This window comes from Sphaerodactylus townsendi, linkage group LG04 (genome assembly GCF_021028975.2).
Source record: "Sphaerodactylus townsendi isolate TG3544 linkage group LG04, MPM_Stown_v2.3, whole genome shotgun sequence".
NCBI lineage: Eukaryota > Metazoa > Chordata > Lepidosauria > Squamata > Sphaerodactylidae > Sphaerodactylus > Sphaerodactylus townsendi.
This window is the reverse complement of record NC_059428.1, coordinates 95,337,406-95,355,276: the sequence shown is the minus strand read 5'-3', so window position 1 is coordinate 95,355,276 and position 17,871 is coordinate 95,337,406. Positions and strand designations below refer to the sequence as shown.

The following is a 17,871-nucleotide window of genomic DNA, read 5'->3' as shown; positions in this document are numbered from 1 at the left end:
TCACAGGAAAGAAACATTCCATGTCCTATTTTATGATGTTTGAACTCACCAGAAACTGGAAGCCGGAGATGAATAAGTTCATTAACAGAGCCCTTCGGGGATTGGGCGGTATAAGAAAATTCAACAACAACAACAACAACAACAACAACAACAACAACAACAACAACAACAACAACAACAACAACAACAACAACAACAACAGCCAGTAGCCATGTTTAATAAAGAAACCTCCATATTCTGAGGTAGTAAACCTCTGAGGCTTGGTGCTAAAAGGCAACATCAGTGAAAGGACTTGGCCTCTGTGCTTGCTTGTCGGCCCTCCAGGGCAACTGGATGGCAGCTGTGTCAAACAGGATGTTGGACTAAATGTTATGGACTACAGTTCCCATCATCCCCTGCCAGTATCATGCTGGCAGGGGATGATGGGAACTGTAGCCCATAACATCTGGAGGGCTGCGAGTTTGACATCTGTGGACCAGATAGACCACTGGTCTGATCCAGCAGGGTTCTTCTATATTCAGAGAGATCTACATTGAATATGGAGTTAAAAATTCATGCTAGAATCATCCTCTTTACCAAAATCAGCTCTTCTCCACCCCACCTTCACCCCAGCCTTTAAGAGATGTAGCCAGGAGGAATACAGGTTAGTGGAAATGACAAGGTGAGCAATGAAGCTGCTGAAGTAATTCTGGAAGGGATGGAGAAATAGACCGTGCATGCAAAAAGAGCCTTATGAAACATGGCAACCTCATGAACCACAAAAATACGACTGAATACCTGATGAAATCACTGCACGGTAATTACATTAATGCCTTAGCTAGCTAGATTGGATTTTGTACATTTCGCTTTGGTTTCCAATGACTTATCATCTGATGAGCATTTGGGTTAAATTTTTACACTCCAAGGGTGTTCACAGTCAGAATTCAAATCCCATCTGCAGAATAGGTTTCATGTAAAATGCAGCTACAGCCTTATTTTTAGATACCTGGGTAAAGCAACTGTTCCCCCTAGCACTCTCAGATTCACTCAAGCTTTCTCTTAAACTCCCTTCTGCTTACACCTGCTTAAGGAAAGCTTTCATAGCAAGTCACACAGAGGTAAAGTATAGGTAATGCAGGCATTTAAAATGCAAATAAAGCTCTATCAAGCTGACATACTGCTAAGCACACCTGTCTTGGAGCTTATTCATCTACTCCAAGTTGTAAGGAAAGAAAAAGAAAGGAAGGACTCATCTTTCTGCTCTCCTGGATTTTTTTTGAAATGTGTAAAGTGGAACTTACAGTGAAATCTATGAACAAATTGCTTTGGAAGCTCATGGACTTCCTCATGGGTGACTTCAGATAGAGAAGTGGGAACAAAGAAGGATGACAGAGTTTGGTCATAAGGAGTCAGCAGCATAGAATTTTGTTCAGTGCTTGGGGGCACATTTTCAGTGCATTCAATCCCCAAAAATAATAAATGGTCCTTCAATTGCCATTCTGGGGTAGGCTACAGGAAACATAAGGTTACCCAGTGCTACATAATTCCTGCTCTTTCTTGAGACTTCCTGTAGCTTTATTGGTTTTGCATTAGAACTGGACACACAAGTGTGTTCTGTGCTGACACATTCTTAAGTTGAAGCCTAGTGCAAGCATGTGTACCAATCATCTATTGATACGCTGCACACTACCAACAGCAATTTGGTATTATCAAATTGACTAATGGATTTGGCTAAAGAGGGCCCTATTACTCTAATGCATACACAGAAATTGAAACTTGGAAGGTTTTCTCCCCCTTTCATATTCTTCATACAGTGTTTCCATTATGACAAATAAATTGTAACAGAAGAAAGTGAAAAACGAATGTATCATTCCATGTAGTTATCTCTCTATTTTCCTTCATGGTAACTTTTACAGTTGAGCAATTTCTGCCTCCAATAATTTCCATGAGGAAAAAAATATCCCTCACAAAGGACATCATCCAATTCTCTTCAGGTATCTACAAAGAAAAAAGGAAAATAGAGATGCCACAGCTAAGCATTCTCAGTTAGCCTCACATGTGGATGTACACAGGCAGAGATTCTAATGCTGAAGGAAATAACCAGAAACAAGCACAATTAAACAGGCTCTTTCTGACACTGATAATACTTTATATGACTTCTACACAATGTATCCCTGATACACAGGAAAAGGACAGAGTTAGATATTGTTGTCCCAAACACAACAAAACAGTGTCTTGGAGCACTACAGAATCACAGAGATTTTGGATTTATTTTAGATAACAATCCTAACTGTTTAGGATGGCAAGGTACAGTACCTATAAGTATGATTTTGTTAGGATCTACCATACTGGATAATGCTGCTGTTCTAGTCCACTGGTTTCAAAAGATTAAGTCAAATAAGGGATCATTGTACCAACCCCACAGAGGGCAGAGCAGTGGTGTACTGCTAATGGGAACATGGGGTATCCCATGTCCCCAGGCGCATGCCACCAGATCACATGGGGGTACCCGGTGGCTCCCTATATGCTGCTCAGGTGGGTGCCGCAGCCACAGGCCAGCTCCTGCACTCCATGGCCTCCCTGTTGACAGGGAGGCCACCTGCGGCCACAGTGCCCGCCTGAGCCGCCTACTGCTGAGCCGTGGCCACAGGTTGTGCCTGTCTGAGCTGACTGGCCTGCGGATGCAGCTCAACAGCAAGAAGCTCGGGGGGGGGGGCTCCACCAGCTGAAGGAACAGCCTGGTGGAGCCTGTTTGAGGGGCAGCCCGCAGCAGGCTCCCCGTCCAGCTGCTTTGGCCCACCAAGCACCCTCGGCCTGGCCCCGCCAGGCTGCTTTTTCAGTCAGTGGAGCCTCCAGCAGGAGCAGCATGCTGGGCTGCCACCAGGCACCCCTTCAGACTGGCCCTGACAGGCTGCCCAGGAGCGCCGCCACCAGAGCAGCCATCCGGACTGCTACTGCCAGTGTAGCTGCCAACTAAGGTAAATGTGGCATGGGATGAGGTGCAGCACCCAGAGCGGGTGTTGCCCCGGATGCCATTTTTCCCCAGTACACCACTGGGGCATAGCTATGTCAAAGAAGACCCCTCTGATCAGAGCATGGCTTTAGGTTTTAGGTACAAGTATTCCATACCCACTATTAATAACAATTCTAGAAATAACCGGACCCTGGAGGGGGGGGGGGGGAGCTTATTCTCTATATCTCTAAGTTTTCTCCAAGTGTTTCTCAAACTGTTTTTACCATTTTCCTTTTAGCTTTTAATAAAATGACCTTCATTTTTTACCTGTTCTATCTATAATCCTGTAATGAATTACTTTTGTTTCACCCATTCTACTGCAAGCCTCCCCACGTGTGTTTTCTATTTTAATTTTTATAAGCTTGTCTGTAGGTATCCTAGATCTGAAGACACAATGTGCAGAAACTTTGCTACCAAATTTATGAAATAGGCTCAAAGGTTTACCTTTTGGTCTAGTCAGTGAAGGAAATCGCAATTGTGTCTGGCAGGAAGCATGAAGGAATGTGTTGTTTCCTTTTTAACAAGAGAAGCATCTTTGGAGCATATGAGTAAGAGTTTGAAGAGTTTGGTGCCTTTTCTCCCACCAACAACATATTAATGCCCACTACTACCTCCCAAAACTGTCACAAACAGCAAATTCAGTTTACCAGTTTGGGAAAAGAGATGTTTTCCCCATAGATTGGAAGAGGTGGAAATAGGAGCACCCAGATATTAGAGATGTAATGGCAGATTATTTTATTCAGAAGAGTTTGGATTTGTACCCCCTTTCTCTCCAGTAAGGAATCTCAAGGGGGTTTACAAATTCCTTTCCCTTCCTCTCCCCACAACAGACACACTGTGAAATTGAACAGTCACTAGCCCAGTATCCATTCTAGGACATGGCCCCCTTCCCCTTGTTGGCTTTTAACAAAACCAGTATCTTGACACTACTGGATGTGATGAGATATGTGCCTTTAAGAGTGACTTGATGGGCAGAGTTAAGAGAACCAGGAAAAGAAGACCTGGGAAAGTTCAGCAGACAAGCTGCACAGCAGGCAGTAGGGTGCCTCCTCACATGTAAACAGAAAAACATGAGATCCCTCTACAACCCCACTACACAGTGAAGAGTCCCGAGATAAACATTCCACGCATAATGGGCCTAAGCCAGGGCTTGTTATTGGCAGCCAGCATTCAAAGGAAATTGTTTTCCACAGCAGCAGCCACTCACAATAATGATTTTAAATACATACAGTTTCATGCTTTTCCAGAACATAATACTTAACTACCACTGTCAGGCAATGTCACCACAAGCACTATGTCACCACTATGTCACCACGTTGAAGGTGCCAGACAGAAGTGTGGCAGGAGGCAGGCAGCATGCTGTCATGGAACATTTTAACATCATGTGAATGGCTGTGCAAGACAGGTTTGATGCAGCTTTTAAAAGCTTATCGCCTTCATTTCTCCCTGAAATCACATTATTTGCAACATTACAACATTTTGAACTTCTTAAAATCGGGGAGTCATTGAAAATCTTTCAATAGAAAATCTAATTTGAACATGAAAATCCTTTTTAATGTAACGTCCTGAAATGAGATCTATGCTTCCAGGCAACCATAACAAAAACAAATTCAAGAAAAGAGGGCTAGAAATTACTCAAAACAAGGAAGGCCTGCCTGATGCACCTCAGAGCCCTGCCCAAGAACAGCATTTCTGCAAGGCAAGAAAAGTTAGCCAAACAGTAAAAGTTTGTTATTAAAGCTTCCTAGGGGGAACCCTGTTCCTTCTCATCTATAGTTACTATTATTAAGTTAGTCAAATTGTGATTGCTAATTTTATAAGTTACTTTTAAGATGTACAAAGTGATCTAATTTTAAAATCTGATTTGACCTTATAAAAATATTCAAGTGTTGACTATTGTTTATAGTCAACTGGGAAAACTACCTGAGGACCAAGTACAATCCTAAGGGGTCTACATTGGGGAAAGTTTGACTACTGAAAAATCTTCCCAAATTTCATTTGACAATTTTGTGAATTCCTAATGTCCTTTTTAAAGCTTAATTTTGCCCCTGGTACTTGTAAGCATTTTAATGGCTTTTTAAATTGATTTTGTATGGAAGTTTAAAATGCTGCTAAGCCATCACACATTTGTTTTTAAATAGACAGACTACATTCATTCTAATAAATAAATAAACTTTAACATAAATGATATATTTTTTCAAAAATCTGACCTCGAGTTCACGATCATTATTTCTAATAGTCTAATAGTGAGTCTTTGGAGGATTCCGCATGGGCCAACAACAGCAGTGTGAAAATGGTGCAAAATGGTTTTAAATGTTTTTGGCCCATGCGGTTTTGGCCCATTTACTGTTTTTGGCCCATGCGGTTTTTGGCCCATGCGGAATCCGCCTAATAATCAGTGAGTCTTACAGCCCCATCCACTAGCACCCAACTGAAGCACTGCAGTTATGCCCAGCTGCCACTCCCACAGAGATTTCCCGGCGGAATAGGGAGGCCTGCCAAGATAAAAGTCCTCCCTGCTTCCCAGCACCCTCTGTTCAGACTTAAGTTACTGTTTTAGGTGTCACTGGTGGCACAAGGATGCTGCAGCAACATCCTGTGCGACATTCCTATGCTAAGGGTGGCAACAGCAGCTGAATGGAAGTGGTTTAGCCCCTCCACTGGGGTAAGTGCCCCGGGAAGGATAAATCCACTGGAATGGCTACCCCGCTACTCTCAAGTGCAGATTCAGCCCCCCCCCTGCTGCAATGGGGCTCTTAATTTTCTTATTTCCTGCTCTACAAAGATGAAACAGTTGGTTTCTGTTTATTCTCAATGCCTGTGGAGTTTTTTTTTCTTTTCAAACTGCAGAAGAGTGACAAGTGGCCATTCTTGTAGCATACTATTCTTTAAAAACTGCTTCACAAATGCTGCATCCTGGCATACAAGGCAACATTTTGATAAAGGTACTGTCCGCCTCCTTATATTGTCAGTTTTGAGGAGAAAATAATACTTGTGTGATGAGGTGTACTGAGGATTTCCCTGCTGGGTACTGGAATCAAATTTATGTTTGTCATGAACAACCTCAGGGCCACAGTTGTGAACCCTCATCTGAGAGCAGAACCAACCCACACAAAACGGACAGGCCTCAATAATAAGCTCAACTGCAACATTTACCAAATAACCCTCTGAGAAAGAGTATGGGGTTGGGTAGGTTTTCAGGACATGATGAAAGTTTCCATGTTGACTGTAATAGTAAGGAAAATATTTTTGAAAAGAGGTTCCAATTGGTGCCTTTGAGAGCTCTGAATTATAAAAAGTATGTTATTCACCAAAGCCCTCAGGGGAACTGTAAGCCCTTCCTGTCACCTTGCTCTGGAGTCTGTACAGCCTGCCCAAATCCAGTAGAAGGTAAATAATACATTAGTGACAAGGCTGGCACAATGCAGAAACACATAAACTGTGGTCAGGCCCAATTTTGCCTTGAATGGTTTATTATAGAGGTGACTCGGCTTTTCAGTTTTTGAAACATATCAAATCCTTCATATAGCCACAGAGTATAAGTCACATCTTTGGATAAACATGGGTCCTCTCTCTCACAAACACTTTCTGTCTCTCTCTGACACACATACTTGTGGCTTTTCATGTTTCTTCCTGCAATATTCCCCTTACTACATGCTCTTGTATAAAATCAGTGTCTTACACACAGCTGGAAGAATCTTGGCATTAAACAAACTAACTTAGGAGCTCATCTTAAAAGAATAAATCAGCCAGCTGTTTTAGAGAGCTTGCTGATCCCAGGAGAAGACAGACCAATAAATTCTATAGAATCAACACGGCAGAGCTCAGTGGTCAGGCTGGTAATACAAGCTGTAGAAATTAAAGGTGAAAACACAAGTTACTGAACCACTTATATCAGAAATCCTGGGTCCAATTCTTCTCTTCACTATGAAATTTAAAGAGAAAAGTTGGAGTGCAGTGGCACCTTTAAGACCAATCAAGTTATATTCTTGGTATAAGCTTTTGTGTACTTGCACACTACTTCAGATACACTGATACAGAAGTTACCAACCATTACATTTAGGTAGAGAGTGGGGAGGGTGTTGCGTGGAAAAGCTGGTTAGGATCAATTTGCATACATAACTGAGCATTATGTAAGACTGGTTTAACGCATATGGTAAAACCTGTGAATGGCAACAAACTAGTACAGCACAATAGAGGAGTGGATATCTGATATCTCTATTGAATCCTGGTGTTTCCATTGTCCTGAGTGTTATAACTTCACCCTCCTGTTCTAGTCTATTTCTCAATTTCTTTGCAATAAAAAAGGTTACTTTGAGATCCTGTGCTGAATGCCCCAAAAGCCTGATGTGTTCCTCTACTGGTTTTTCAGTTTTGTGATTCTTGATGCAGGAATCCATGTCTTGTGTCCATTTATCCTTTGGCAAAGGATTTGCCATGTTTGCCCGATTTAGACAAATGAAGAGCCCTGCTGACATATAATGGCATATATATAATTCTAGATAATGAACAAGTGAATGAGCCTGAGATGACGCAGTAGATGTTGTCTGATCCAGCGATCGTGTTGTCTGGGTGGCAGGAAAGTTGGCATCTGGGTTTTGCAAGCTTTGGTACCAGAATCCATGTTCAAATTAGATGTTATATTACCATTGTGGGTGAATTGTTTTTGTAAAAATGGTGGGTTGTCTATGGGGAAAAAAAACAGGTTTGCCCCACAGTACTTGTGAAAGAGCACTAACATCCAATAAAGGATGCAAGTCGCTGATGATGTGTTGCACCATTTCAAGTTGTAAGCTGTATGTGACCACTAGTGATGTTTAGTCATTTTCTCTTTTGGCCCTGCCTTGCAACAGGTTATAATTATATGAAATATGAAGTAGAATAACTTGTCAAGATGCTGTGGATTTCCCTGCCCTACTTGATGAGCTAAGCTAAACTAAAAGTATCCCTTGTCTTGTGGCTTATAGGGTACTTGCTAACTACATGTTGTTCTTGCAGTGCCAAATAAGATAGAGCAACTGGAGATTTATCGATCCTGTCATAGTTTGCCATTCAGGCTGGAGAGCTTCTTGGTAGATCAAAAGGAGATTTAAAAGCAGGAATCCCCACAATGGTTTAAATGGTCCTCGTGTTGATGAACATTCATTGTTTTATGGGTTTTATTGTTGTTATGATTATATCTTATTCATTAGCCATATCAGGAATATAGAGGCTGAGGTGTAGAAATACAAATGTCTCAAACAATTGGTCTAAAGACCAGATATGGCTCAGTGAAAAGCACTGGAACTATACACTGGATCACTGACTGGATCAGGAATGGCTGTAGGACAGCGATAAAGCATCTGCATTCCTGACCTCTCCTGTTAAAAGAATCAGTTAGCAGGTGATGTGAAAGTCTTCCAATTAAGACTCTGAAACTGCCACTGTCATAGTAAACAACATGACCATGATAGATCAATGGTTTGACTCAGTGTAGTTTCATGTGAGGCCCTATGCTCCCCATATGATCCCCAATCAGTGTTTCCTTCAGTCACTTAAGCACATAGACCCGGTAATACCTACAACTGAAATAGGCACCCTCCCACTGCACTCTAGTCCCACCTTCTTCAAGCATGCCATGGTATGGAGAGCCAGGTAAACTATGGCAATAGTGAGAACAATACCCTGATGAAGGAAAGGCATTTTTTCCTCTGCTCGGAGACTACTGAGCCAACAGAACTGCTAGGCTTAAACTCAAAGAGGACAACTTCTTCCGTTATATATTCAGAATGGAAAATAATTGCTTTGCTGAATCAGACCAAGGTCCATACAGTCCAACATCCTGTTTTCAACAATTTCCCCTTCTGAGAAAAGAGGGCAGAATACTTGACAGAACAGCAAGTCTTGTAAAGAACCAGGAATACAGGAATAAAGAACCAAGTTTTTGTCCTGGGAAGAAAGTGCTTGCCTAGGACCATCTCTTTCATTGCCGGAAGCACTGTAGTGTTTGAAACACTGAATGGGCATGGTAGTTAGAAACCGAACCCCAAGCATTCCTGAAGGGGCATCAGTTCGAGATCAACCCATGTGAACCCAAGACACATTTCTGAATAGAAACTTCCACATCACCCCAATTATCTGCCAGTAAAGCTGGAACTGCTTGTGAAATTTTTGAAAAACAAGAAATATGTGATCTGCAAGTGAAGAGCAGCTGCTGCCCTTGTTTCTACGGCTATTGCTGCTGCATTGCATCATCTTTCACAGCACTATCATCAGGATACCTCTGCCAAGTTCAGATTTTGGGACAGAAACTGCAGTGGTGCCTGCATTGTTTTTAAGAAGTGGAGAATAAAAGGAATGCAGGTTTGCTCCAGCTTATGCGGTTTGATTAATACTTTTTGAACACCCTGAAAAGTTATCATTAAGAATTATGTAGCCATCCTCAAACAACCCTTACTGTAGACACTGTCCCTGTATTGATGTAGTAGCACAGCAAGCAGGCATTATGAATGCCAGATTCATTTATTTTCCTTAGCAAGTATTTTTTAAGAAATTGCTATGATCATGTGTAGAGCATTAAAGATGTTGGTGAACAAACACAGATATTACTGATTTATTCTATGAAAACAGTAACATCCTTACCAATGGTTCTAATAAACACTGTTCTGTATAGTATTTTCACAAAATGCATCTGGAAGAATCCAGGTTGTTGGGGTTTTTTTTTTTTACCTTGGAACATTCTGCATTTCTGAACCAGTTATTTTTGTCAGTTCAGACTAGGTTTACTTTACACTAAGTGCACAACTTATGGAGCACCAAGCCCAAACACATTCCATGTATTGTGGCTTCACTGAACACATGGAAGGAGCAGAATTATGCCCATCATTTCCAGGCGTCCAGTTATCAATGAAAGCTCCTCACAGTGTATCAACACAGTACAATAATGCATTGTACAAAACAGGAATTCCTGACTATTTTGTAAGTGCTCCCAGCATACGTATGACTGTATACATGTAAGAACTATAGTGGTAGAAAGTGCTATCAAGCCATGGATATCTTATAGCAATCCTGTAGGGTTTTCAAGGCAAGAAACATTCAAAGATGTTTTGCCATTTGTCTGCCTCTATGTAGCAACCATGAACTTCCTTGGTGGTCTTCCATCAAAATACTAACCATGGCTGACCCTGCTTAGATTTGGAGATCTTACAAGATTGGGCTCACCTGGGTCATCCAGGTCAGTGAATATGATCTTTGAAAACTTGTAAATGTAGCTATGGAGACTGGGAATACGGACAGCATAAACAACTCTGCTCTCTCCTCCACATATTCAGTGGCGGTCTGAATGAGGCTCTAGTTGGGCCCCATCCAAACCCTCAATTTGATGAGATTAACAAGGTGGGAGTGGGGATCAAGAGGCAGCACCAAGTTATTAATCCAAATAAGGTGGGAGGATGATTGAGACATTTTTGGAAACATAAGAAGTTAATTTAACTAGGATGATGTTTACTCTGGGCTATTCAAATACAGGGTTGCACGAAGGTCACGCAGTGTACTCAGATAACAAGATTTACAGATATTTTGATTGAGTTAATGGGGGCTGTACATTCTTCAAATCAAAACTTTGTGATTCATCTGAATCTCAAGGGCCATGCACTGAAACTTGTTTTTCTACTAGGTTGGTCAAAAAATTCCATTAGAAGAAGGCACCTTACTGTTATGTGTATCAATATGCAGTCAGAAAGTGCTGGATTAACTGAGAAACAGCAAAACTTTTACTGCATACAAATTCATCTCAGCTTTCTTAAGGTTAATTTAAATAATAGTTATGCAGATAAAAGTTTTATACACAAAAAAGAAAGATCAACAACTTTGGAACTATGTCTAAAAGAATAATACCACAGTACACTAGAACAACCATTAGCAGGCAACACAAAACTAGTGTAAGTGATGCCAATTCATATATCACTCCTGTAATACAGATTGCTGATCACAAAAGCAAATGCAGTGGCATACATTACATTGAGAATACCATGTTGGGAGAAGTATGAATGCTTTTCAGCAGAAAAAACTTCTCTGTGATGGCACTGCTATAGCTTTACATGAAAAAAAAAATTCTACCAGATTGCCTCTCATGCATGCTGTGATGGACTCACAACTACTGGACTCCCCACCCCCCCCCCATGGCTGAGGTGTACTGGAATGACTAAACCTCAGTGAATTGAAGGTTCTTGTTTCAGACTCTTATAAGAAATTAAACAGCTTGACTGAATAAGGCAATATTTACTTCAAGTGATGAATATTTTTGAATAATGTCATTAAAATAAATGCATGTGCCTTTGTATACAATATCTATATCCTGGAGTTTTGAGTCTATGGCCCTTACAGTTTCACAGGAAAACAGTTTTAAACACATTGCTTTCAAGATGCTATTTAGGAGGAATTACTGCTACTGCTGTTGCCCTGCTTTCTTTAGCAGAAAGATAGGTTGGAGATAAAAACCTCTTTGCACTTGAACAGGCCTAATCAGCATGACCATTTGCCACTGGTTGTCCCTGTCAGCAAAAATACAAATTCTGCATAATTCCAAAATTATTTGGGAGTACAGGTAGGTTTTTTTAAACACTGAGGCTACAGTTTGAATGGGGAGACATGGGCCCTTTCCCCACTTACTGTTTGCGGCTAGCTACCCGCAGCGCAAGTCATTTCTGGCGCGGGGTCATGTTCCCCACTGCCCTGCGCTCTGCGCGGGGTCATGAAAGGTGCCGTTTTATCAGCGCCAGAAATGACTCGTGCTGAGGGGGCGGGAGAGCGGCAGAGTCGGGGCGGCTGTGTTGTCGCCGCCCGGACTCGTGGGGAGCGCTGCTGGACCCCATGCTATTTGGGCAGAGTAGCGCGCAGCAAACAGTAAGTGGGGAAAGGACCAAGTTCAGAGGAAGAACAAAAACATCCTCTGCTGAAAATACCCCCCATTGAAATTACCAATCAAACAAAGATTAGGTTATTAAAGGGTGCTGGGAGTACAACCATTACCAAGCAATACCTCAGTGCAGCCTAGTGCAGGGATTTCAGTAACATGGCTGTTTACAAAATCATCAAAGAAAAGGTCTCATGTACTTTCAATTCAGTTCCTATGCACTGACCAAAGGTGGGACTTCCCGGAACCATCAAAAAACAGTTTCTCAAAGCAGCTGGCACCATATGTGCCCTTTTAGTTGATTGCGGCATTATGAGGTATGCTAGCTAATCCATGTACCCACCCATCTAGCTGGCTTATGATTATCCTCAAGTTCTGTACACAGACATTTGCTACATAAGAGAATACTTTCATTTGAGATATTTTATCACTTCCCTTCAAAAGGTTTGAGATGCTGCACTGCCAGTCACTCTGAGTTGGAAAAAAGCACCTGCTAGTGGCATAATGGTCACAATTACAAATATTGAAAACATCCTCAGTGCCAAAGCCACTTCTGTCCAACTGCAGGATCAACCCAAACTGACAACCCAGTTGCTCTTCCATTTCTATAAAACTCCTGATCTTATCCATGAAAACATCCATGTGAAACTATGAGTTTAATAATGGCTGTTTCCAAAAACATACACCATTGTTAAGAATTTATTTGGAATCTTGAAATGTTAGACTTGGGTCCTGAGAGAATGAGGAGATGTCAAGCAAAGGAGGAAACAGATTTCTGGCTAAAGAAGGGTGTGCAAAAAGGAAGGCAGAAAAAATGATGTGATCCAGAATTGTGTGCATACCATACGCTCTCTGAACAGTTTCTCTAGTGTCTAATCCCACTGGGTTTTACTCTGAAGTAACTATGTATAGCATTGGATTGCTTATCACACACAGGTTTTGACTCCAGCATTGTCTGAGGTGAGACATGCAGAGCCCTGGAAGGACTTTTCAACGATCCCTCCTCCCCGCCCCTAATGTGGAACTTCCTTCACTAGGAAGTGAGCCCAGTGCCCTTGCCATAGATTTCCCAGAGAAAGCTCAAGACATTTCTTTTCCAGAAAGCTTTCTGTCTCACTGAGTACTGGATGATGCCATGTCCTGTTTTGTGGTATCTATGGATATTTATGCTGATGTTTTAATGTTTCTAGAATATAATGAATACTATTTTATTAGAAGAAGAAGACTTGGAATTATATCCCCCCTTTCTCTCCTATAGGAGACTCAAGGGGGCTTACAAACTCCTTTCCCTTCCCCCCTCACAACAAACAGCCTGTGAGGTAGGTGGGGCTCAGAAGAACTGTGACTAGCCCAAGGTCACTCAGCTGGCGTGTGTTGGAGTGTACAGGCTAATCTGAATTTCCCAGATAAGCCTCCACAGCTCAGGCGACAGAGAAGGAATCAAACCTGGTTCCTCCAGATTAGAGTACACCTGCTCTTAACCACTATGCCACTGGTGCTCCTTTAACATTTATTACTATTAACTAAATAAAATAAATGTTTATCTCAAGCCAAAGCTTAAAATTTTAACTGAAACATTCCAGGATCACATTTTTAATTAATTTTCAAATCAACATGACCACATCTTTATTTCTTATTTTACTACATGAAAAAGTAATTGGTGTGGGAGAGATTACCTTTTTTCCCATTAAAACATGCTTCTGATGTTAATTTCTTCCTTTCTTCCCCTCTCTTATGTTATACCTAGCCAAAATTGGCCATGCCCTGTAATATCTGCTGCCATCACCAAGAACATTCAGCCAACAACTGTAATGTTGTGTTCTTAATCTCTTACCTGAACTGCATTTTAGTAAACTTGGTTTGAAGGCCTTTTAAAATTGTTTATCAATCCTGTATTCATCAAACCATTAGAAATATCAGTACAGAATTTCCATTTATTACACAGAACATCTTCCAAACAAACACTCCTAGCCTATGAAACTCGCCCTTCTGTGCTCCACCAGTGTTGGGAAGGCAGTTCATCTCTTTAGAGAAACAGTCATCATTCAATAACAAATCCTTACACCCACCCAGGGAGTTTTGGCAAAAAGACCCAGATGCCAAAAGGCTTGCTATATCATACTCCACCACACAAGCAAATGCAAAAAACCAGAACTATCTGTCAGAATACACTCTTGCTGTCCAGGCCAATTCACTGTCTATTCCACTTCCAACAACTTTCTAGAGCGCAAAAGTATTGAGAATGTTTCAGAGGGAAGAAGCAGGTAACAAAAGAATCAATTGCCTCTTATAGTTCAGGCTTAACACTGGAAAGAGACTAGAATCAGGCCATGGGATAGTGTGAACAGCCATTTTTCTTTTCTGGCACACAAATCCCCTCCAATCATCAGCTTGCTGTGTTAATGCCAGAAACCTGCTATTAAAATAACACTAGGCATTTATTTTACTCACTTTATAAATCCAGTATTTTAAGTAAGTTTAAGAAGAAGGCAGGGCTGTAGTCAATAGCAGAGCTTCTGCTTTTCATGCAGAAAATTCCAGGTTTAGTCCTGAGCATCTCTAGTAGAAAGGATCAAGTATTAGGTGATATATAAGGCATTTCTCTATCTGACACTCTGGAGAACCACTGGGAGAGTTAAGCGTAAACTCGGCATGAGGGCTATGTCAAGCACATGTCCTCATTTTTTAACAAAACTTTTTTTTAATCGCGGAATGCTTTCAAATCACATTTTAAAAATACTATAAACTTCTAAGAACTAGAATAAGGTCACAACACACTGTTTCAAATGATTCACTGGATAGAGCTGGTTTACATGCAATTCCCAGGAACCGTGTGGCATAGTGGTTAAGTGCTTGCACTGCCACTCACATGGTCAGCAGATTGAGCCCCCTGTGGGTCAGATATCCTGGTAGCTGGCTCATGGTCAAAGCCATCCATTCATTTCTTGGTCAGTAAATGAGTACCTATGAGTCATACCCCAGGGTCGGATACAATTGAAGGGGAAACTTTACCTTTTACATGCAAATAGGTCAGATTGTTGATTCCATATATATGCTTAAGGTTAAGACACACAGACTTCCTAAATATGATTAAAGTGTTTTAAATATATTCTCTGCTTTGAAAATAACAATTCCTAGGACTGTATCAAATCTATGTCCACCATAATTCAATGTTCATCCATCTTTGCCTGAGCTTTATATGACCTCAGATCCACAACTGTTAAGATGTAAGATTGCTCTGTAACTCCCAGTAGAGCTAAAGGTAAGAGGCTATCACATGTCAGATATCACAGAAGATCTTAAAGCCAAATTAGATATGACAGTGTCCTTGTGTCCACCATGGGGCCACTCTATTTTAAAACCTAAAACTGCAATTTAAAAACACTGTGAGGGCCCAATCCTGATGAGGCCTCTAGTATTGTGGGCAAGACATCCCTCCACCTCTCAAGTGATGAAATAGCTATGTTGGGTGTATGTGTGTGGGCATTTCATCCCTTGAAAAATAAAGGGGGTAAGCAGAGTTCTTTGTGCAACCATGGGGGCAGGCCCAATATATTTTTAAATTTTAGGCTTTGAAATGGTAGTGGATCTCCATGGCAGGCATGAAGATGCCAAGTCTGGCTCTTGATCACAAAACAGTTACCTATTCTATATGCTCCATAACTTAAACACAGGAATCTGTATCTTATATCAGCAAAGATTTGACTGCATATTGTTGTAATACGGATTCATGTTACCACTGCTAGAAAACAACAAATAAATGTATCATGCCACTATAAATATACCCTTTTTGTACTATGCGGTAGTCTCAAAAATGCTATGAATAAAACAACATACTTCAGATTCAAGATTAAAAATTAATTTTGCATCACATAATATTAAACTGATAACAGATCTATACAACTTCATGCAATCAAATAATGTGGTGATATGTGAACAGGCTAGGCCTTTGAAAGAAATCAGTTAGTGCCATGAAAATCCTACATAAATAAAATTGAGTGGTCATGATTTAAAAATTGATGTTGCCATCCATTTCTAAAACTAACAGGGAAAGATTTTTTTTGGGGGGGGGAGTTTCAGAGAAACAGTAGGACCTGACCAACTGTCCATCACTGAACAATGCAAGGAAGGGAACGACACTAGAACCTAATTCTGCAAACCTGCACACGCTTCCACATCAATGCGGTTTGTCAATGCCTGGCATTTCACAGAATGCTATTCCATGTAAGTCAGCACAATCTCAGCAAACACCTCCAATACATACCAACACAAATCTATAGAACCACTCAAACTCTCTAAAGAAGAAACTTGGTAATGAAATAAGGGTTTTCGTGTGTCACACTACAGGAAATGTGACCACATGTGGAAAGGGTGGGACAAAGGTAAAGAATACAGCAAAGGAAAATAAATAAACTGTATGCACCAAAAGTCGTAGAAGACACTTTGGGAGATTTTAATATTAATCACAATGTTACAAATGAGTTTTGCTATTGTCTGTGGTAAGATAGGCAAGAAGGTTAGCAGGTGTTTAAAAAGGAGAGGGCAGTCTTTTCAGTGAAGTTGATAACACGGGTCTGGAAGGGTACAATTTTCTCTCATGTTTTTCTATCCCCACTGTCTGACACACAAGCATGTCATCTTCCCTCTTCTTATTCTACCCTTGCAATTTCATGTTGCCCTCACCAGGAAAGTACTGTAGTAGAAACTGCCACCTCCCCTGCCCAAGTTACCTGCAGTAGGCCAGACACTCCATGTGGTTGATCTCTTGGTCTGAACGGTATCTGCTGTAGTCTTCCCAAAGGTCCTTGACAGCCGTGACAGCCAAGATGAAGAGCACCGGGGCTAAGGCCAGCTCAGGCTGGAAGGCATTGACAGAGGGCATGAAGTTGAGCAAGGCAATGAAAACAAAGTACACATTGGCCAGGCGGTGGAACTGCTCAAAGAGGTTCTTGGGCAAGAAGGACAGGGCAGTGTACTTGGTAGTTTTGAGCCGGTTGTCAGCCGGAGGCCTGGAATTGCCCACTTCAGGCCTGGGTAGCAGCAAGTTGGAATACACCATCCTTGTCCTGGAGACCTCTTTCTTCTTCCTCCTCCTCCTCGTTGTCTTCCTTTCATTTTCTTCCTTCTGCTCTTGACAAGAGTCCCCTCCATCTCTGTCTGGTGCCATTCCCTCCTCTTCAAAAAGCACAAACACACAGAAAATGGAAGTTAGAACTTTCCCCCCCTTGCACATGGAGCAAGTCCCCACCTCTCCCTCCCCTCCCGCTATGTGATCATCTCTTGGAGTTTCACTCGTCTTCACTTTCTTTTTTGCCTTACGGGAGGGGCTGCGGGTCGTCTCTGCCCTCCCCTGGAACCGTCCCTTCTGTGATTCGGAGCTGGGGAGGGGTGTCTTTCTGTCTCCCCCTCCTGTGCCACTTTTCTCCTTGCTACACAGGCGGGGATTGAATGAGTGCCCCGCTAGCTCCGCTGCCGGGCGCCGGGGAGAGGACTCGTACAAAGTCACCCTTGTCTGGGTACGTCATTTCTCACCAACCCACTAACTCGTTTCCGCTCCACCGCGCCGAACTGGGGTTTACGTTGGGGAAGGGAAAGAGGTGGAGAGAGTGGATGACACTCACCCCCGGGGCACGCAGCGGGGGAAGCTCGGGAAACTCCCAGCATCAAATAAGAAGACGGAAAAAGGAACCGCCAGAAAACACTCCACCAGCGCCAAGAAACTTCCCGGGCGCAAAGTTGAGCCGAGCGGCCAGCGTTGCGCATGTGCACGCCGGTGGTCCCCTCTACACACCATGTGCAACCCCAGCAAATACATATTTGCTCAGGAGTCAGTTTGAGTTCAGTGGGTTTGATCCCCGTGGAAATGCGTCTGGGATAGCAGTCCTATATGGGCTGTTGTATTACCTGAATGGAGGGGAAGGTTATTTCAGCGCTACCCTGGCTGGATTATTCTGCAAACACGTCCTTTCTGCTAACACTTTGCAAG

General features: G+C 42.0%; 1 protein-coding gene across 5 annotated transcripts in view; it reads right to left on the bottom strand.

Moving 5' to 3' along the window:
* ATP10A (ATPase phospholipid transporting 10A (putative)) overlaps positions 1–17,596 on the bottom strand; it is a 150,715-nt gene extending 133,119 nt beyond the window's left edge. For 2 of the 5 annotated variants that reach the window (XM_048495307.1, XM_048495308.1), the window contains exon 1: positions 16,616–17,143. In XM_048495307.1, coding sequence (XP_048351264.1) covers positions 16,616–17,118 — 503 coding nt within the window. In that variant the 5' untranslated portion in view covers positions 17,119–17,143. Of the gene's footprint in view, positions 1–16,615; positions 17,144–17,204; positions 17,434–17,506 lie in introns of those variants that run through there. The other 3 variants (XM_048495305.1, XM_048495306.1, XM_048495304.1) reach the window with 3 other exon arrangements.
* Positions 17,597–17,871: the final 275 nt, after the last annotated feature.